Source organism: Hemitrygon akajei, chromosome 1 (assembly GCF_048418815.1).
Source record: "Hemitrygon akajei chromosome 1, sHemAka1.3, whole genome shotgun sequence".
Classification (NCBI taxonomy): Eukaryota; Metazoa; Chordata; class Chondrichthyes; order Myliobatiformes; family Dasyatidae; genus Hemitrygon; species Hemitrygon akajei.
In genome coordinates, this window is record NC_133124.1 from 158,812,032 (window position 1) to 158,835,156 (window position 23,125).

Here is a 23,125-nt window from a genome sequence, read left to right on the forward strand (position 1 = left end):
AGTTATCATGGGAGACTTTGACTTTCACATAGATTGGGTGAATCAAGTTAGTCGAGGCAGTCTTGAGGAGGACTTTGTAGAATGCATACATGACTGCTTCCTTGAACAGCATGTAACTGAACCAACACGAGAACGTGCTATTTTGGATCTCGTCCTGTGCAATGAGACAGGTCAAATTAGCCATCTTGTAGTTAGTGATCCTCTTGGAAAGAGTGGTCACAGCACCTTGGAAGAAGGTGAATATCATGCCACTATTTAAGAAAGGATGTAGGCAAAATACAGGTGTCTAGAGACCAGTTAGTTCAATATGTGAAGTTGAGAAAATGTTTGAAGCTTTTATTAAAGAAGAAATAGCGAGGCATTTGGAATGAAATGGATCCAACATGCAGACGTGGCATGGATTCAGCAAAGGCAGGTCCTGTTTGACAAACGTACTGCAGTTCTTTGAGGATATTTGCAAGTGCAGTGGATAGAGGGGAATGGATGGACACTATTTACTTGGATTTCCAGAAGGTGTTCGATAAGGTGCCACATAAAAGACATACATAAGATAGGATGCAGACAGTCTGGCTGTCAATCAGTGGCGAGTGGTGTGCTGCAGGGGTTGGTGCTGGGCCTGCAACTGTTCACGATGTACATTACCAATCTGTAGAGGGGCTGAGCGTAGTGTATCTAAGTTTGGTGATGACAATAAATTGAGTGGAAAAGCAAATTGTGCAGGGGATACGGAGAGTTTGCAGAGAGAGATAGAGAGGGTAAGTGAGTGGGTAAGGGTCTGATAGATGGAGTACAATGTTGGCAAATCTGAGATAATCCCCATTGGAAGGGAAATGCAAGATCAGATTATTATTTAAATGGTGAAAGATGCTTCTGTGCAGGGGGACTTGGAAGTGCTCGTGTATAAATTACAAAAGGTTGGTTTGCAGGTGCAACGGGCTACCAAGAAGGCAAATGGGATGCTGGCCTTCACGGCAAGAGGGATTGAATTTAAGAGCAGCAAGGCAATGATACAACTAAACAGGGTACTGGAGAGCCTGCAACTGGAGGATGGTGTGCAGGTCTGCCCTCCTTACTTGGTGAAGGATATACTGACTTCGGAGGCAGTGCAGAGGAGGTTCACCAGGTTGATTCCAGAGATGAGGGGGTTAGACCATGAAAACTACACAATATGCGATTAAATGATAAAGGTTTATAATTCTTACTTTGACGATATGGTTAGTTAAAAACAATGATAAAGGGCCCAATCTTATGAAACAGTCTATTGCACAATGTTGGAGCTCACTGATCAGCTGATCGTCCACCATCGACCTTCCCTGATCGTCAGTCTACCTCGTCCCACGGTCTACCAACTTTCTCCATTCTCGTATTCTCTCCTGATCCCTCCCCGGCAAGGACCTCCAAATCTCTCTTCCAGACTCACAAAAAAGAACAGCAGCATTTCAAACCCCGTTATCTCCAATCATAACCTAAACATTGCTGCTGCAGAGAAACCATTACATTATCAGTGAAACATTACAGCATGTTACACAGCAGTGAAACCCTACAGTTCATTGTCAGATGTCTGACATAGAGAATTCCTTGTACAATCAATGCAGTTGAAGAACTGATCTCCAGTGAACAAATGCTAATGTGTTCTCAACATTCCAGTTCCAGTGTATTTCACTGAGTTACAACAGAAAACTTCAATTCAGACACTAAGCGCGTTTCCAGCTGGGATAAGATAGTTCTTCTTCTCCAAGAATCAACAAGTCAAGTCAAGTTGCTTTTTATTGTCATTTCAACCATAAACTGTTGGTACAGTACACAGTAAAAATGAAACTATGTTCCTCCAGGGCCATGGTGCTCCATGCAGCAACAGAAAACTGCACTAGACTATGTGAGACAATGCAAGGCTACACTAGACTACATAAAACAACACAAAAACAAACTACATTAGACTACAGACCTACACGGGACCACATAAAGTGCACAAAACAGTGCAGGTCAGTACAATAATTAATAAATTAATTAATAAGACAATAGGCACATTAGAAGACAAATTTCAATATAATAATAAATAATAAATGATGTAGATGTCTCTAGACTGGGTATTGAGGAATCTGATGGCTTGGGGGAAGAAACTGTTGCACAGTCTGGTCGTGAGAGCCCGAATGCTTCGGTACCTTTTGCCAAATTGCAGGAAGGAGAACAGTTTGTATGAGGGGTGCGTGAGGTCCTTCACAATACTGTTAGCTTTGCGGGTGTAGTGTGTGGTGTAAATGTCTGTAATGGCGGGAAGAGAGACCCCGATGATCTTCTCATCTGACCTCACTATCTGCTGCAAATGATATATTGGTGTCACAAAGGAAATACCTGGTCACTCCATAAATATTTGGACAGAGACATCAAAACTGACGCATTTGAGATTCCTGTACAGAATTTTTTTTTTGCCATATCTGACCTATAAAAAGATTTAGAAAGAGTGAAGAAGATCATTTGGGAAGTTTATGGTCAGTCACTTTGGTAGAAGAAGTAAAGACGAAGACTATTTTCTAAATGGAAGAAAATTTAAAAATCTAAAATGCAAAGAGACTTGGGAGTCCTTGTGCAAGAGTCACGTTAGATTAATTGTAGGTTGAGCTGGTGGTAAAAAAGGCAAATGTGATGTCAGAATCTATTCAGATAGGACAAGAATATACACATCAAGCACTGGTGAGGCCTCACTTGGAGTATTGGGATCAGTTTTGGGCCCCTTATCGTAGGAAGGTTGTGCATACATTGGAAGGGTTCAAAGGAGCTTCACGAAAGTAATTCTTATGAAAGGAATTCTTCTTTGTGAGGGGGTTTTTTCTTCCTTTTTTGTTACTGCGTATGTTAATCAAAATGGCTTCTTTGTTTTGTTAAAAGTAGGAATGCCTCTTTGTTATGATAAGTGTTTTCTCTTGCAGTTTGTTTGGGTTTAGAGTTGCTGATAATGGGGATTGTACTCGTTTGTTAACTAATTGGGATTAATGTTATTCTTTCTTCTGGGTCTGTAAACTATTGTTGTCAGGTTTTTGGGGAGTCAGCGCGAGGGGGTGAGAGAGAAGACGCAATGCTGTAAGCTGGGTGATGGAACGGACCCCGAGTGGGGGTCCGGGGCCAGGATTGTCTGCAAGGAGAGTAGACAGAGACAGATATGCCTGGGGTGCTTGGTTGATTACTTCGGGTGGTCCTGAGCTGCGAGTCGAGGAGTTCATAGGGGATCGAATGGTGGCCAGAAGACTTCAGTAATTGAGCTCACGCTGTTGTGCACGAAGTGGTTTGGACTTTTTAAGTTTGGCGCCTTTTCTTTATTTTCTTATCCTCCATATATACTGTATCGTCATTAATCACTTAGTTCTAGTAATCTCTATAAAGTGTCATCATTTAATCGCATATGTTGTACTGTCTGTTATTTGGCAGGGTGGGGACATCACACAGCATCCACACACGATGATTATCCAGTTTGGCGGGGCCGAAGGCTACTCCCCCGAGACGAAAGCGAGCTGAGCGAGCCTGAGGCTAGCCTGGGGGTTACACTTGGATTGAAAAACTCTGGGCAATTAGTCCCAAATTCAGAATTCAGAGGGACCTGTTTGAAACCTATCGAATATTGAAAGAGCTCGATAGAATCGATGTAGAGATATGCAATAAGAGAAATGTAAGGTCATCCACTTTGTTAGAAGCAATGAGAGTGCAGACTATTGTCTCAATGGAGAGGAAATGAAGTTGAGGAGGGCGAGAATATAAAAGGAAGGATGTGTTGTTGAGTATTTATGAAGCATAGGTGTGGCCTCACTTGGATTGTTGAGAGCAGATTCAGGCCCCTTATCTAGAATAAATGTATTTACATTGGAGAGTGTTCAAAGAATGTGTACAACAAATATTTCTGGAATTATAATGTTTGTCAGATGAAGAGTATTTGATGGCTTGGGGCCTCTACACACTGGAGTTTAGAAGAATGAAGGGATCCTCATTGAACTCTATAGAATGTCGAAAGGTCTCATTAGAGTAGATGTGGATGGTACATTTACTAGAGTGGGTGAGTCTAAGACCAGAGGACACAGCTTCAAAATCAAGACATGTCATTTTCAAATGGAGATGAGGAGGAATTTCTTTAACCGGAGCGTGGTGAATCTGTGGAGTTTGTTACTGTAAGTGGCTGTGGAGGTCAAATGATCGGGTCTATTTTAAGGAAGAGGGTGATGGGCATGAAGGGATATGGGGAGAAGGCAGGAGAGTGGGGCTGAGAGGGAAAATGGATCAGCTGTAATGAAATGGTGGAGCAGACTCGATGGGCCAAATGACCTGCTCCTGCTCCTGTATCTGATTCATTTTCACAGCCGATATGAGATAATTTTTGTCTCCTTTCTGAGCTCTGACATCACTGTTACAGCGAGGTTCAACCCAAGTTGGGGAAAGAACTCACCTTCTAACTGTTCACAATGCCAGCAACTGGACTGACCATCTATGTCTGTCCAAGACAGATATATGCCAAATAGTAAGAAATTTTCAAATGTAAGGACACTGCTGTGGCTGACAAGTGAAGTCAGAGCCAATGTAAAAGTAAAAGAGATGTGGATAGTACATTTACTAGAGTGGGCGAGTCTAAGACTAGAGGACACAGCCTCAAAATCAAGACATGTCATTTTCAAATGGAGATGAGGAGGAATTTCTTTAACCGGGGTGTGGTGAATCTGTGCAGTTTGTTACTGTAAGTGGCTGTGGAGGTCAAGTGATCGGGTACAAGGAAGCCAGAGCTATTGGTAAGCTTATAAAAAACTTGCAAAAGGAAACTAAGAACATCATTAGGAAGGAAAAGTTGAAATATGAAAGGAAACTGTGACTAATATCAAAGAAGATACTAAAAGCTTTTTTAAGTATTTAAAGGGTAAAAGAGAGTTGACGGTAGAGAAAGGACAAATAGAAAATGACACAGGAGATATTGTAATGAGTAATGGAATACAAAGACATGGCAGACAAACTGAGGAAGACACCAGCATAATGGTGGAACGTCCAGGTGTCAGGAGTCAGAAGTGTGCAAAGTTACCAGAAGTAGAGGGAAGAGAAATTGAAAGATCAAGTTAGATAAGTCACGTGACCCAGAAGATGTATACACCCCCCCCCCCCCCCAAGGGTTCCGAAAGAGGTGGCTGAAATGAACATTCAAGAAACACAAGATTCTGGAACGGTTCAGCAAGAAAGGAAAATTGTCAATGTCACTCCACTCTTCAAGAAGGGAGAGGCAGAAGAAAGGAAACTATAGGCCAGTTGGTCTGTCCTCAGTGATTGGGAATATGTTGGAGTCGATTATTAATGATAAGGTCCGAGAATACTGTCACGTGTGAGCAACAATGAATATATAATTGAATCAAGGTTTATAAACAAACATAAACATTTATTAAACTCTGCTCAACAATAGTGAAAAGTATTCAAACGACTAACTTAACCAGAAGTTAACTGCTATATGGCAACTCTGCAACTGTTCTTAAAGTGGTAAATTTGAACACTGTCTTAAAGTGGTAAACACCAACACAATCTTAAAGGGGTAAATACAAAAGTCCAGGTGATTTATACAGTTAGGAGAGACTTTCCTGAAGTAAAGGATTCCTCGACGACGTGACGTTACTGCTGATCCCAGCCAAAATATGCCTTGTCTGAAGGATTCGTGATGAAGGAAATAAAAGTGTTTAATGGAACTGACCTTTTTATTCTGAAGAATAGACACCACACCAAGCCTTCCTGCTCTTGCAGAGGTTATCTCAAATGCAGGCCACTATTCTTGAACAAAGATTCAGTCAGGTCGATCCTTTATAAAACTGCCGAACGACACCAACTTTCCTCACTTTCTTCACTCTAATCCTGGACTGTAAAGGTTTATCAAAGATACCCCAAACAAAACTGGCAGCGATTGGCGAAACTGCCGGCACAATGATTTTACTTTACAATAGAAAGTAAATCTCCACTGTAAAACGAAACTGCGTCATGAGACGAATATGCAGCAAAACTAAAAACTAACAAAGTAACTGACAAACCAACCAACACAAAATTCCTGCGTCACAACAGGGCTTTCCCGTTTTATACCTGTTGCAACAGGCCATCACAGGACCTCACACCGGCGAGAAAATTACATCACCGCACCATCACAAGACAATTACATCATGCTGACAAGATATTCAAATACATCATGCTCATAAGATACTCACAAAAGACTCATGAGGTATGTAACAGTACCGAGTCACATGTTAAAATAGGCCATGGTCAGCATGGTTTCCTGACAAGCCTGTTGAAATTATTTTAAGAAATAACAAGCAGGATAGACAAAGGAGAATTGATTGATGTTGTGTATTTGGATTTTCAGAAGGCTTTTGACAAGATGCCACACATGAAGCTGCTTTAACAACCTACGAGTCCATGGTATTACAGGAAAGATTCTAGCATGCATAAAGCCGCAGCTGATTGTGTTATAAGGGGACAGGGGGCTGGATCCAAGTGCAGGACGCAGGCACTGAAGTACTAGGGGCAGGACGGGAACAACTAAACGATACACAAGATGTGGTGACCATGGTGTGCGTGAAGGACGTGATGTTCAAGGTGATGCTGGGATTCCGAGAGAGTCTTAGAGTTTAGGCAAGGAGAAGCCCGGAGTTCAAGCAAGGCAGGAGGATCACAGAGGTCAGGCAAGGTCTAGGAGTTCACTGGGTGGGCCGCATAACTCCTGGGCAAGGCCCGGACCTCCCAGGCAGGAACACGGGGGCCTGAGCAGGTCGCGGGACACCTGGGTAGGTTGCGGGGCACAACCCGTCGGCAGCGAGGGATAGGCAGGGGCAGAGACCTCTGGGCAGGCCGCATAGTTCCGGACCTCTCAGGCAGGAACACGGGGGCCTGAGCAGGTTGCGGGGCACAACCCGTCGGCAGCAAGCGATGGAAAGGGGCGCAGTCTCCCGCTGGGCAACAGCAGTCTGGCCAGGCTTCCCCGATAGAGGCAATGGGTAGGAAGGGAACTAGGTCCAGGGTGACTGCCAGATTTACTTGAAGAACTCGTCTTTAACGAGGGGAACTCCAAGCCAGGGCAACTGGAGGAACAGGATACGTAGGACAACTGCACTCAGTCCCTGAGCCCCCTATATACACCGCCGGCCGATGGGCATCAGGTGCACATCCATGAACCCCAACAAGCCACGACGATCCACAGGTGTGACAAATTGGGCTCAAGGAGGGACGGCTACAAGACCCGGAGTCCGGTGTCCGCGGACCGGATCATAACAGATTGAGAGGAAGCAAAGTGTGGCTATAGGGAGCCTCTTGACTGGTGGGTTCTGTGTTGGGACAGATATTTTTATGTTAAATGTCAGTAATGTGTGCGATGAAAGTGATGACCTTGCTGCAGAGTTTGCAGATGAGATGAAGATGGTTGAGGGTCAAGTTGTTTTGAGAAAACAGAGACGCTATGGAAGGTCTTCAACAGATTAGGAGAATAGGCAAAGAAGTGGCAGATCGAATACTGGATTTCTGCCTGTGCCACGTGACAGTGAGTATACAAATAGAATGTGGGGAGTCTCTTCTGGGCAGCTCCTGGAGTAAGAAGTTTGTTGGCTCTTCTCTATCCTTTTACAAATTACTCTCCACTGCTACTTCTGTTTAAACTTTAAAGATTCACTACTTTTAGTGAAGGATTTTAGATTTAATTACAATGGCTGGAACCTGAACTGGAGCGGAATTAATACGTGGCAAAAAAATTTCTGAAACTGAACAAACCGGATTTACAAGGGAGGCAGAAGAAACCTATACTCCTGAAAGAATGTTCTTATTGATACAGGATACTAATACCAAAATTGGAATGGTGGATTCTAAAATTGATAAACTGATGAATGCTAGTGATAAGCTTGAGAAAACTGTATCTGCTGTCCAAGAATCTTTCAGGAATCTGGAATCTCAATGTCAAATGGATACCAATAAAATCGGAAGACAACAAGAGACGATACATCAAGTGATTAAGGAGCAGGAGTTAAAATATTCTACTATGGAAAAGAAAATTGCTGTGGTTTCGTGGGAACTATCAATAATTAAGAAGAAAACAATCGATCTGGAAATCAGAACCAAGGATGAATATACATATACTGGGTTTGCCTGAAAATATGGAAACCGGTGAGCCATTAAAGATTTTCACGAATATGTTGTACTCACTTTTTAGTGAGATACTTGAAACCTCTCCGCTGATAGACAGGGTGTACCGAATTCCCCGCAATAAGTCATTGGTTGAGATGAAACTACAAGCGGTAATTCTGTGCTTACATTATTTTGCTACTAAAGAAGAAATTCTTCGAGATGCCAGGAAGCAGGGGAAGTTACCTTACAATGGTGTGGAGTTTCGTATAGTTGTAGATTTTGCTCCTGAAGTTTATGCAGAAAGAATTAAATATCGAGAAGTGACGGCAGAACACTATAGGAAAATTTTCACCTATCTTTGCGCTACCCTGCCCGCTTGATAAATTTTCTGCCTAACACTCATTCTAAACGTTTTGATACTCCAGCGGAAGCTAGGAAGTTTCTCAACGACTTTAAACTTCTCCAATATCGTTCTGCAAACAACTTCAGGATTTAATCCTTAGCTGACAATTGTGTGTAGTTGAATTGTTTAGACTAATCTATGTTCTATGTCTGTATAGTCATCGCTTTGATTCTTGATTTATTTCCTTTTTTAAGATTTGTATGAATTTAACATAAGTCGCAACATATTATTGGCTTGAATCTATTTTTTTCTAAACATATTAACAATTTTTACTTAATGATATTAAGATGACCGCTGTTACTTATGTGCTAGCATCACTTAGACATAATATTGAATTCAATCTTTAGTCGAGAGTCGTTTACAGCTCAATCGTTGAAAGTTTAATTTACGTTCTTTCTTGGTCCAGACATCATCTGGCGGTTTTATTATTTTTCCCTTCTGCTTTCTTTTAGGATTTGTAAGAGTTTAATATTAGTCATATCATATTATTTGATTAGATTTTTCTTTTTTGAATATACGATCAAGATTTATTATACAAATTTAAGATGGCCTCTGTTAACTACGTTTTAACCTCTGCTAGATATATTATAATACTTGGAGTTTTTCGATTTTTTTCTGCACATCTGATGTTGTGTCTTGAGTCAGTGGTGTTAGTATATAACTTTAAAGAAAAGAGTCTGCCCATTAGAGACATGGGTTATTGGGGTGTAGTTAGCTTGCTATCCATCTATTGGATTTTTTTTTCATTTTAAAATCTTTTTATTAATTATTATTGAAGATTGACAAAAAATACATTGAGTCAATATGTAATTATGTAAAATAAGGAATTAAATTAGCAAATAACTGATTAACAAAGCTAAGCAATATATCAATAAGAAAAATAAAATGCTAAGAATATTTTTTTGAAAGAAAAAGGAAAAAAAAAACACCTATTAACTGGGGAAAAAAAAACAAACAAAAAAAAAACCCATTGGGAGCACAACACCAGAGCTATACATCATACAAGCTTCCATTAAAAAAAAACATCAATCCGCCAACTCAAATCCACTTGAAGGAAAATCAAAAGGTAACCATATTAACTAACTCTAATCAGATGATAGTAGCAGGCCAATGAACCCCACCTTTTCTCAAAATTGAATCGTGCATCAAAAGTTCCAATTTTGATTTCCCCAGACTAAGACATAACATCACCTGAGAAAACCATTGTATCAAAGTAGGAGCAGAAGCATCTTTCCATTTCAACAAAATAGTCCTTCTGGCCAATAATGTAACAAATGCAATTGCACATTGGTCTGATGGAGAAATACCATGAATATATTGAGGGACTATGCAAAACAAAACTGTCAATTTATTAGGTTGTAAATTAATTTTTAAATCAATACAATAATCTAAATCAATTTTAGAAATTGTAAAGAAAATAGACTTCCAAAAATGTTTCAGCTTTCTCCACTATGCGCTCATGGGGTGAAGTTGGATCCGGCTTTTCCCCATTACTGTTACTTTTTTTATAAGGATCACCCTTATATAACCCACTTTTAGCTACACTAGAAGACCCTTAGTTTTATTTTTTTCTGGGACTTTGAGAAATTTTGAAGAGTCCTGCACAGAATCGAATATGATGACCACTAGAGCCAAAGGGGCTGAATCCAAAGACGGGAAAGATACCAACGGGAACGATAAAAAGAGGTGAACTTAAGCAACCTGAATTAACTTACGAGACAATGTTGGATCTGTTGAACGCACAATCTGTTGAACTACGAAAAAATATTAAAGAATATCTTAAGGTACTTCAGGACTCTCTGGCTGTGTTGAAGTTAAACAACAACAAGCTGATATTAAAGAACTACGGGATGACGCTTGGAAGAAAGATCAAAAAATTGAGTCTTTGCAACAAACTCTGTCTTTGACAGTTAAACAGTTGGAGGGTTGCAAATCTAAGATCATCGATCTTGAAAATCGATCCAGAAGACAGAATCTACGTATAATTGGACTTACAGAAGACATCGAGAAAGGAGATCCGCTAACATTCTTTTCTCAACTTTTAAAAGATGCGTTTACCTCTGTATTTCCAAATGCGCCTCCATTGATTGAAAGGGGACATCGCTCTGTTCCCCGACATTCGAGCTCTGGGGCCAAACCGAGAGCAGTAATTGTCCGGTTCCATTACGTCCATGTTAAAGAACATCTTCTCCAAGTCACTCGGCAACAAGGTATGATCCACTATCAAAATTATCAGTTCCGTCTTGTGCAAGATTACAGCCCAGAAGTAATGAAGGCACGAATGGCCTTTAAACTGCTGATGTCGGAATGTTATGAAAAGGGTCTCAAACCAGTGCTACTCTATAATGTGCAGCTTAGAATAACAACCTCTGATGGGCATCACCATGTTTTTCTCACTACGGCCACCGCTCGAAGCTATTTGGATGAACATTATCCGTCTGTTTCAATCACTCAATTTTAATTAATCTATGGTAATGTAGTTCTGGGTCTGTGCTTATGTGCCTTTATTTTTTTAAAAAAAGAAAAGTTTTTAATCTCTCTATAAAGTTCGATCTTTATAAACTAGTGTAGTGATATGAGGAAATCTGCAGATGCTGGAAACTCAAACAACACACACAAAATGCTGGTGGAACACAGCAGGCCAGGCAGCATCTATAGGGAGAAGCGCTGTCGACGTTTCGGGTCGAGACCCTTTGTCAGGATTAACCGAAAGGAAAGATAGTAAGAGATTTGAAAGTAGTGGGGGGAGGGGGAAATGCGAAATGATAGGAGAAGACCGGAGGGGGTGGAATGAAGCTGAGAGCTGGAAAGGTGATTGGCGAAAGTGATACAGAGCTGGAGAAGGGAAAGGATCATGGGACGGGAGGCCTCGGGAGAAAGAAAGGAGGGGGGAGCACCAGAGGGAGATGGAGAACAGGCAAACAACTAAATATGTCAGGGTTGGGGTAAGAAGGGGAGGAGGGGCATTAACAGAAGTTAGAGAAGTCAATGTTCATGCCATCAGGTTGGAGGCTACCCAGCCGGTATATAAGGTGTTGTTCCTCCAACCTGAGTTTGGATTCATTTTGACAGTATAGGAGGCCATGGATAGACATATCAGAATGGGAATGGGACGTGGAATTAAAATGTGTGGCCACTGGGAGATCCTGCATTTTCTGGCGGACCAAAAGTAGGTGTTCAGCGAAACGGTCTCCCAGTCTGCGTCGGGTCTCACCAATATATAGAAGGCCACACCGGGAGCACCGGACGCAGTATACCACACCAGCCGACTCACAGGTGAAGTGTCGCCTCACCTGGAAGGACTGTCTGGGGCCCTGAATGGTGGTGAGGGAGGAAGTGTAAGGGCAGGTGTAGCACTTGTTCCGTTTACAAGGATAAGTGCCAGCAGGGAGATCAGCGGGAAGGGATGGGGTGGACGAGTGGACAAGGGAGTCATGTAGGGAGCGATCCCTGCGAAAAGAAGAGGGGGGGAGGGAAAAATGTGTTTGGATCCGGTTGGAGGTGACAGAAGTTACGGATAATTATACGTAGGACCTGGAGGCTAGTGGGGTGGTAGGTAAGGACAAGGGGAACCCTATCCCGAGTGGGGTGGTGGGTGGATGGGGTGAGGGCAGATGTGCGGGAAATGGGAGAGATGCGTTTGAGAGCAGAGTTGATGGTGGACGAAGGGAAGCCCCTTTGTTTAAAAAAGGAAGACATCTCCTTCGTCCTGGAATAAAAAGCCTCATGCTGAGAGCAGATGCGGCAGAGACGGAGGAATTGTGAGAAGGTGATAGATAGCCTTTTTGCAAGAGACAGGGTAGGAAGAGGAAAAGTCCAGGTAGATGTGAGAGTCTGTAGGCCTATAGAAGATATCAGTAGATAGGCCGTCTCCAGAGAAGGAGACAGAAAGATCAAGAAAGGGGAGAAAGGTGTCGGAAATGGACCAGGTAAATTTGAGGGCAGGGTGAAAGTTGGAGGCAAAGTTAATGAAGTCGACGAGCTCAGCATGCGTGCAAGAGGTAGCGCGAATGCAGTCGTCGATGTAGCGAAGGAAAAGAGGGGGATGGATACCGGTATAGACTTGGAACATAGTGTAGACATGGGCACCCGTATGGGTCCTAGTTATGCCTGCCTTTTTGTTGGCTTTGTGGAACAGTCCATGTTCCAAGTCTATACCGGTATCCATCCCCCTCTTTTCCTTCGCTACATCGACGACTGCATTGGCGCTGCCTCTTGCACACATGCTGAGTCATTTGATCAGACGCTGAGAAACCATTTGACAGAGTCGAATGGCCATATATATTTACTGTGTTTGAGAAATTTAATTTTAGTTCGACATTTATATCTTGGGTTAAATTGATATATCATACACCAGTAGCTTCGGTTAATACTAATAATCAAAGATCTCCCTTTTTTTGTTTATTTTGAGGTACCAGGGAAGGCTGCCCTCTTAGTCCATTACTATTCGATATTGCTTTGGAACCCTTAGCAATTGCTATTCGGGAATCATCTGATATTTTGGTATTACCCACAGGAATGAGATATATATACTATCATTATATGCAGACGATTTATTATTATATATCTCTAATCCTGAGGAATCCATTCCTGCAGTTTTATCTTTATTGGATCTGTTTAGTAATTTTTCGGGTTATATACTGAATCTTAATAAGAATGAATTGTTCCCTTTAAATACTCACATTCCAATATATGGACGTTTACCCTTTAAATTGGTTACCGATTATTTCACATATTTAGGGGTTAAAATTATCAAAAAACATAAAGATTTATTTAAGGCTAACTTTTTACCTTTAATTGATGAGATTAAACCGTTATTTACTAATTGGTCACCAATGTCTTTGTCATTGATAGGCCGGATCAATGCTATCAAGATGATTATATTACCCAAATTTTTATACTTATTTCAAGCAGTACCAATTTTTATTCCGGAATCTCTTTTTTTTTGATAGTGTTGATTCTAAAATCTCTTCTTATATTTGGTAGAATAAAAACCTGAGGATAGCCAAAAAATATTTACAAAAGTCTAAAAAGGAGGGTGGATTGGCATTGCCAAATTTCAGATTGTATTATTGGGCAATTAATATTAGATATTTGTAATTTTGGTTGTGGGACTTGGATAGAACTTTAAGCACTCACTGGGTAAACCTTGGTACAAGGTTTTTCGTTGGGTTCTATTTTGGGGACCTCGCTTCCCTTTTCTCTTTCTAAATTGCATAAACTACTAGACAATCCATTAGTTAAACATACTTTACAAATATGGTTTCAATTTTGGAAATTTTTTTGGGTTAAACCAATTGATTCTAGTAAGTCCTATTATATCTAACTATTTATTTTTTTCCTTCTATTATAGATCAAGCCTATCTGATTTGGAAAACTAAAGGTATTTCACGATTTTTTGATTTATTTTTGGATAATTGTTTGTCATTTGAACAATTATCTAATAAATACAATTTACCTAGATCTCATTTTTTAAAAGATATTTACAAGTTAGAAACTTACTAAATACCGTCCATCCTACTTTCCTGAATATATACTCTACGGATAATTTGGGAAAAAAATAGATTTAAGTCCTTTGCAGAAAGGTGCAAGAGCATCTATTTATAACATAATTATGAAAATTTGTTCAGATGTATCTAATAAAATTAGAAATGATTGGGAAAGGGAACTTAAGCTTACTTTACCTACCGAAAAATGGGAAAAAAATGTTCAATTAGCTAATTCATCCTCTATATGTGCTATACATTCACTGATACAGTTCAAAGCAGTGCATAGGGCTCACATGTCTTAAGATAAATTAGCTCGCTATTACTCTCATATAAGTCCAATGTGTGACAGGTGCCATTCCGAGACTGCTTCTTTAACTCATATGTTTTAGTCATGTCCACCTTTAAAAAATATTGGGAAGAAATCTTTGATATCATTTCAAGAGTTTTGAATATTGATTTACAACCTCATCCTATTACGGCAATTTTTGGTTTACCAATGATAGAACCACACCACTTAATCTCCTCAGCATATCAAATGATTGTATTTCTTAATTTAATGGCTAAAAGATCGATTTTTTTGAATTGGAAGGAGACTAATCCTCCCACCATATTTCATTGGTTTTCTCAAACTATGTTATGTTTAAACTTAAAAAAGATTAGAAGTGTTATATATGACCCTTCTATTAAATTTGATCAGACTTGGAGACCTTTTATTCAACACTTTCATATGATGTGAGTTTCACCCTTTCAAAACCTATTTTTGTTTTAATATATGTAGGGAAGTTCGGAGCTGGTGACACTAATGATCCTGTTTATTTTTTGATGTTATAAACAGCCTATGTTTCTTTTTCTTATTTCTGTTTTTTTTTTTCCTTTTTATCTTAGTTTAGTATTGGTTAGGTTAGTTTTTTGGGGTTTTTTTTTTTGTTTTGTTTCTTTTTCGTTTTTTTCCCCTCTATTTTTTGTCTTTTTGGATAACTATTTTCTTCTTTTTTGTTAACTTTACATTTGTATTTTGAACATCCATGGGAGGTTTATTACCTTTGCACTAACTGAATATGTAATTATATATGTTTTCTGTTGGAAATGTAATTTTAACAATTATGTACCAACACTATGTATATCCATTATTTTGATAACAATAAAAAGATTGAAAAAGAACAAAAATGTTTCAATACAGAACACGACCAAAAAGTATCTGTCAATGTGGCTGTCTCTGATTTACATCTGTCACACTGACTGTCAACATTAGGAAACATTTTAGACAGTCTCTCCTTTGTCAGATAGTAACGATGTACAATTTTAAATTGAATTAAGGAGTGATTGGCACAAATTGAAGAATTGACCAAAAAATCCGCAACCAATCTTCTGTTATCAGGGTCATGTTAAGCTCTCTCTCAATCTTCCTTAATGTTAAGTGAAGGGTAATTGTGCTGTTGTAACAATAAATTATAAATTTTCACAATAAAACACTTTACTAAAGGATTCATTTTTAAAATAATATCTAACTGGTCAGAACCTTGTATATATGGAAAATTACTTACGTATTTTTGTAGGAAGTGTCTCACCAGAAAATATTGCAGGACATGTGAATATGAGAGAGAGTATTTAGTTACTAATTTCTCAAGAGACATCAGTCGGCCATCTTGGAACAAATCCATGAAGGAATAAACCCCATTATTCCTCCAGAGAAGAAAGGTGGGATCACTTAATGAAGGTTTAAATAAATAACTTTGATAAATTAAACTACAAAGTTTAATTTTCTTAAGATTAAAAAAATTACGAAACTGGAACCAAATTTGTAATGACTGCTTAATCACAGGATAGAAATTTAAATTAGTAATTTTGGCCAATTGTTCAGGTAGAAAAACTACTAATAATGGGGTTAAGTGAAACTGTTTCACAGCATTCAATTCCAAATCAGCCTAAGGTGGTCGTTCATCTCTATCAGCCCAATATAACGAAAAACACATATAACATACGTTAACAGCCCAATAATACATTCTTAAATTAGGCAAAGCAAGACATCCATCTTTTTTTATTTTTGTAAATGATATTTAGAAATTCTTGGTCTTTTATTATTCCAAACAAAAAATGAAATAATAGCATCAACATGATCGAAAAACTTTAGTTAAAAAAATAGGGATATTTTGGAATACATATAAAAATTTTGGTAAAATCATTTTAACTGCACGAATTCGGCCGACTAACGAAAGTGTAAGTAGATTCCATCTACAAAATAATTGCTTCATAAAATCCATTAAGGGAACCAAATTAGCTTTATAAAGGTCCTTATGATTTTTAGTGATAATAATACCTAAATATTTAAATAAATCCGTAACTCTAAAAGGAATGTCATCATAAATAGAAGCAGTATCATTTAGGGGAAATAATTTACTTTTATAAAGGTTTAGTTTATATCCAGAAAACTTTCCAAAATCGTTTAATAGTTTCAATAAACAAGGAATAAATTCTTCAGGATTTGAAATATAAACTAAAAGATCATCAGCATAAAGAGAGATTTCATGAACAGTCCCATTTATGAAAATTCCATGAATATCTTTAGCTTCACAAAGTGCAATAGCCAAGGGTTCCAGCACCAAATTAAATAACAGAGGACTTATCGGACATCCGTGAAAGCCAAAAAAAAAAGTAGAACAGCAATTGTTAGTAATAACAGTAGCAATAGGGCTTTTATATATCATTCTACTCCACTTATTAAAATTAATACCAAAGCCGAATTTCTCTAAAGCATTAAATAAATATTTCGATTCAACTCTGTGAAATGTCTTTTCATCATCAAGAGAGACAACACATTGGGGAGTCTGAGAAAAGGATGAATATATAACAATTAACACTCTGAACATTAGAAAAGGAATAATGGCCCTTTACAAAACCTGTTTGATCTTGAAAAATAACTATAGCTAGAATATTCTGCAGCCGATTAGCCATTATATTTGAGAGAATTTTAGCATCCACATTTAGTAACGAAATAGGTCTATATGAAGCACAGTAAGCAGAATCTTTATCTTTCTTAAGAATTAAAGAAATAGAAGCTTCATAAAATGTGGGAGGTAACTCTCCTATCAAAAAAGAATCTTAAAGCATTCCCAACATATATGAAGAGAGCAATTTTTAATTTTTTTTATAAAATCCTACAGAACAACCATTTAGTCTAGGAGCTTTACCAGATTGCATTGAAAAAAATAACTTTCTGAATTTCACTTTCAGTAATAGGAGCATCAAGGGTCTGTTGATCTTCAACAGAGATTTGAGGAAAATCGATCTTTTGTAAAAAGGCATTAATGTCAGAAGAATCAACTGGAAACTGAGATTTATGAAGTTCAATATAAAAGTCTGAAACATTTTATTAATATCTTCATAAATACATGCTAAACTACCATCTCCCTTACAAATTTTTAAAATTTGTCTTTTAGCTCTAGCTGCTTTTAATTGAGATGCTAATAGCTTATTATTTTTTATCACCAAACACATAAAATTGACTTTTCCATTTAAGCAAGTTTCTTTCAATAGGATAAGTTAATAATAAATTATATTGTGATTGGAGTTCAACTATTTGTTTAAATAAATCAATGTTAGGAGAGATTGCAGAAATATTATCCAAGTCATTAATTTGTTTGGAAATCTTATCTAACTCTGTTTTTGTCTGTTTCTTAAGCTTAGCCGAATAGGAAATTATCTGACTGCACAAATATGCTTTAAATGTATCCGATATAATTAATTTCAACACATGTCCCGTATTATTAAAAAGAAGAAAAGTCTTTTATCTGAATCTTAATAAATTTGACAAAGTCCAGACTTTGCAATAAATTTTCTGGAAAAGGCCAAGGCAAATTTGCAATAGCGACATCATACAGTTCAAAATCTAAATGTAAAGGCGCATTATCCGACACAGCTATAGCATCATATTCACATTTCTGGACTTTGGACAAAAAATCGGGGATTCACTGTAAAGTAATCGTTTCTCGAATAGTTTTTGTGAATATGTGAATAAAAAGAATAATCTCTATCATTAGTGTGTAAATATCTCGAAACTTTAACCAGGCGATGCGGAACAATTTGGAAGCCACTGATTGGTTGAACTCTTGTCAATCAAAGGATTTAAACAACAGTTGAAATCACCACCCATTAACAACATATATTCATTTAAATCTGGCAACAAAGCAAATACATTTTTTTTTAAAAAGGATCATCTACATTAGTTCCATGTAGGTTGACGAGATAGATTTTTCTATTACAAACTGTTCCTTTAACAATTAAAAATCTACCATTAATATCTGGCACAATGTCTTCTTGGATAAATAAAATATTAGATTTAATAGATACTCCCTTTGCTTTATTTTGACAAGTAGCATGAAATTGAAGGCCCTTCCAAGTTTTAAAAATCTATTTGATCACCCGTTTTGATATGCGTTTCTTGGACAAAAATAATATCGGTTGGAATCGATTTATGATTTTAAAAGTCTTCTTTCGCTTGATAGCATGATTCCAACTGCGTACATTCCAACTTGTAACATTTATCTGTTTAACTGCCATAAAAAAAATAATACATTAATGGACGCATACCAGCGCAGGCTAATCAAAACTGGCGGTGACAAATACAACCATATGTAAAATATGCATGCTCCAGAAATCTGTAATGGGAAAAAAAGCAAAAAAGAAAAATAAATTAATCTTACAATTAATCCTGTAAATCAAAACAAACCCCAATCCTCCCACCTCCCCAAAAAGCCCAAAATTTGGCCAAAAAAAGCCGAAATGCCTCCCCATAGAGTAAAAAAAAGAGACTCCGTGAGCTTCCCATTTTATAACAGTGGTTTTAAAAAACTTTCCTTAATTCTTCCACCCAGTTACAAACAAAAACATACAGTCCTAAAATAGAAAAGCCCTGCAAAAGAAAAATATATTTTGCTAAATATAAAAAGCCAAACACTACAAAGCAACACAGCACCATATCAAGTCATGTTAACTGGTTCTTCTGCCCACTTACAGGCCTTGCTTCTAACTGATAAATATGCAATTTAAATATCAATTTGCTTTAATGCCTTCCATTACTTTACAGAGTATTATTGTGCTGAAACAATGGACACTGGTGAGGCTAGGTAATCATTTAAAAAAATGGAACAGATTCCTAGCTGAAATGGTTAATGCAATGGGACACAATTTTACGGTGATCAGAAGAATGTATAGGGATCTCAGAGATGTTTTTTTTTTCCATAGACCAGTGGTACATGGAAAGATCTGCCATGGGTAGTCATACAGGCAGACACAACAAGGACATTCAAGAATCTCCTAAATAGGCTCATAATGAAAGATGAACAGAATTCTCTAGAGGACAGAAGCATTAGATTAATCATGAAATAAATTGAAAGGTAAACAAAGCAATATGGGCCAAAGGGCCAGCACTGTTCCATTTTTCTCTACAACATTTCGCTCCCCATATCCAGCATAAAAGTTCAGAGAAGGAAATGCTTATATTTAATCCTTAAAAACACGCTGGGGAATGCAAAAAAAAAAAATCTCAAGGATGCCTAAACAATAAAATTAAACAAAAAGAAAAATACCTATGTAATCTCTAGTGAAGAAAAATCAGCACCATTTTCCATTTGACTGACACGCCCAATGAAAAACTGTTTTTTTAGAAAATACTAATTATCTGTAAACTAAGCATCTAATCATCTATCTGTATATAAAGAAAAGACCTTATGAACTGTGGAAACTATCACTTAATTCATGAAAAAAAGGAGGATAAAAGGATAAAAACAAACAATCAAACAGTCTGTCCGTTGTCTTAATTCACTCAGTAGACCAAACATATTTCGGAAAAGTCATTCATCATTCACATCGAAAGGTTCACATCTTCTTTAAGTGGTCGATCGATCAAAGGACATCTTAAGCAAATCAGAAATATTCAAAGCTTATCTTCTTTCTGGAAGAACAATTATTCAGCCTACTTAAAACCATTCAAACCTCGGCTACAAACAGAATAGAGTTAATATAGTCCAATGCCTCTTTGGTGTCCAGAACAACACGTAGAGTCGAATCTTTGGGAAATAATTTTAATCAGGCAGGATATTGAAGTGATGGGAATAATCCCTTATCATAGGTTATCTTCATGGTTGAAACAAATTTAGACCACAGGGCCATAAGTTCGCGTGGATAATCTTCATAAAAACGAAGCTCAGAACCTTTAAATTTAAAGACTCTTTCTTTACTTGCATGTTTTATGATTTGGTCTTTAACTTTAAAATGAAGAAAGGAGACCAAAACTGATCTTGGTTTATTTCGAGATGATGCAGTGAAAATTCAATGTGCTCTTTTGATGTCGGGAAGTTGAGGTAAAATATCCGGAAACAGAGATTGAAACAGGTTAGCAAAATAGACTAATAAATCTCCAGTCTCAGATCCTTCCTTCAATCTGACAATTCGAATATTATTCCGATGAGATCTTGCTTCCAAATTGATAATTTTCAGTTGTGACTTTTCCAAAGGAGCTGAAATTTCCGCAATTTGCCGCTTCGCCTCTTTAAGTTCAGAATTCAGGGAGATAATGTTTTTTTGCACAAATTGAAAACTGTCTCGTAACGACTTCATCTCAGAAGTAGCATCAAGTTTTACCGTGTTGTTGTCTATCTTCTTATCAAGACCCTTCAGCGAATTTTCTAATCACTCAACCCAAGCTGGTGTTTTGTCCGACTTTTCCCATTTTCCATTGCTGGATTCAGGAAACTGCTTTCCACTTCTTAAAGATTGTGACATAATAACAACTATTCCCCTCTAAGATCCGACAAATAAAAGTTAAAAATTCAAAGTTTAAACTGGAAAAAAGAAAGAATTAATTGCAGCCACACAAATCTGTGTGTCACTCCATAGACAGTAGGCGGAGTCTCTGGATGTTTTTTTTCTGGCTTTATGGGGTGGGGTGGGGATATTAGATAAGGTTTTCTCGATTGGGCAGTCCAGAGAGGTTTTCTTGTCAATCATGTTTTTTTTTTACCTTCTGATCGAATCTATTCTGTTCCTCCCTGCTTGTCTTGGTGCATTAATTCTTTTTTATAAATACTTAAATTAAAATCTCAGCATGGATCTTAATAAAATTTATATAATTTCCTGGAACCTGAATGCCTTGAATCAACCAATTAAGCTTAGAAAGGTCTTTAAGAAATTGAGAACATTTCAAGCCGATATTATTTTTGCGCAGGAGACCCACATCTGTAGGGAAGATGAATATCATTTTATTTTAATTTTGGAAATGTTCTCAATATCACCCTTCGTCAATCAAAAAAAAGAGGATTGTCTATTCTTATTAACTTTAAAGTCTCTTTTGTACATTTTAGTACTGTCACTGATTCAAATGGCAGGTACTAAATTGTTACTGGTTTGTTATGTGGTCAAAAGGTGACATTGGTATGTGTATACGCACCTAATGTAGATAGTTCTGAATTTTTTAAGAGGTTATTTTCTACATTGCCGAATTTAAATGAATATAAGTTGATTATGGGCAGTGACTTCAAATGCTGTCTCAATCCTTTGATTGATAGGTCATCGACCAATCCGTGCCTTCCTAATAAGGCTGCATCCTGCATTAATTCCTTTTTATTAGAATATGGTGTGTTTGACATTTGGAGATTTCTACAACCTAAAGATGAAGGTTTTTTCCTTTTTTCACAAGCACATCATAAATTTTGAAGAATTGATTATTGTTAGATACGCGATTGGTATCCTTTGTTGCTGATTGTGCGTATGACGTTATTGCGCTGTCGGATCACGCGCCTATGAAACTCACACTGAAGCTTTCTGATAACTCATGGAAGGCAGCTCAGTGGAGATTCAATGTTGCACTGCTCCATGATTCAACTTTAAGTTTTATAAAAGAGCAAATTTCTTTATTTTTTGAATTAAATACAACTGAGGGTATGTCACAGTTGGTTATTTGGGATACAATGAAATCTTTTCTTAGGGGACATATAATTTCATATTTAGCAGCTTTAAGAAACAAAACTAAAGTTTTAGTGATTACTAACAGGATTAAGTAAATAGATAAAGTTCATTATTACCTACTGAAGATTTATAGAAGGGTGAAACTTCAAACGCAGCATAACTTGTTATTGACTTACCCCACTGAGCAGCAACTTTCAAAATCGAAAGATCATTTTTATATACATGGAGATAAATCAGGTAAACTGTTAGCTGCTCAACTGAAACAACTACGGCTAGAAGGCAGATTTTGAAAGCACAAAGATCTGATAGCACGGAAATATCTGACAGTCAGGAAATTAATAAGCTTTTTTTGGACTTTTACTCTAATCTTTATAAATCTGATTTTTCAGACAACGTCACTTCTATGAATGAATTTCTGCAAAGATTGAACATACCCCATATTTCTACCCAAGATATGAATACTTTGGATGCATCCATTAATCGAGAGGAAATAGTAAGAGTTATATCTTCTTTTCAATCAGGTAATGCTCTGAGACCAGATGGACGGTAGAATTTATGGTAGAATTTTTTAAGACATTTACAGATATTCTTACACCTCATCTATGCCAAATATTCAGAGTCTATATCTTCTGGGACTCTCCCGAAAACTTTTTATGAGGCATCAATTTCATTAATTCCTAAAAAAGGAAAAGATTTATTTGAATGTGCCTCTGACAGATCCATTTCTTTATTAAATGTCGACTCCAAAATTATTTCTAAGATTTTGCTAACAGGCTTAATAACATTTTACCTAAGGTTATTTCTTATGATCAAACTGGATTTATTAAGATTAGATATTCATATTTCAATATTCCAAGTTTACTGAATATAATTTATTCCTCTCCATCTAAAGAATTTGAATGTGTTGTTTCTCTTGATGCAGAGATAGTCTTTGATAGGGTATGATGGCCCTATTTATTTCAGGTTTTAGAAATATTTAATTTTGGTCCATGCTTTATTTCTTGGATTAAATTGATTTATCAAGCCCCTTTGGTAGCAGTTACAACTAATAATCAAAAATCTTATTTTAGGTTATATAGAGGTACCCGGCAGGGTTGCCCTCTCAGTCCGCTGCTATTTAATATACCTCTAGAACTTCTCGTTGTTGCTCTTTGGGACTCCA

The 23,125-nt window shown here is 37.5% G+C and overlaps 2 protein-coding genes across 4 annotated transcripts in view; one reads left to right on the forward strand and one right to left on the reverse strand.

Annotated features, from left to right (window-relative positions):
• Positions 1-10,676, reverse strand: part of LOC140725093 (zinc-binding protein A33-like) — a 40,400-nt gene extending 29,724 nt beyond the window's left edge. The window contains exon 1 of the mRNA XM_073040135.1: positions 10,571-10,676. Coding sequence (XP_072896236.1) covers positions 10,571-10,676 — 106 coding nt within the window. The remainder of the gene's footprint in view (positions 1-10,570) is intronic.
• The window catches only part of LOC140731798 (zinc-binding protein A33-like), a 62,399-nt gene that overhangs the window by 8,375 nt on the left and 30,899 nt on the right, over positions 1-23,125 (forward strand). Inside the window, exons 2-3 of one of the 3 annotated variants that reach the window (XM_073053610.1) lie at positions 13,866-13,895; positions 22,353-22,484. The exons of 1 other annotated variant lie outside the window; for it this stretch is intronic. The gene's annotated coding sequence lies outside the window, so the exon portion shown is untranslated. The remainder of the gene's footprint in view (positions 1-13,865; positions 13,896-22,352; positions 22,485-23,125) is intronic. One more of the 3 variants, XM_073053619.1, reaches the window with a different exon arrangement.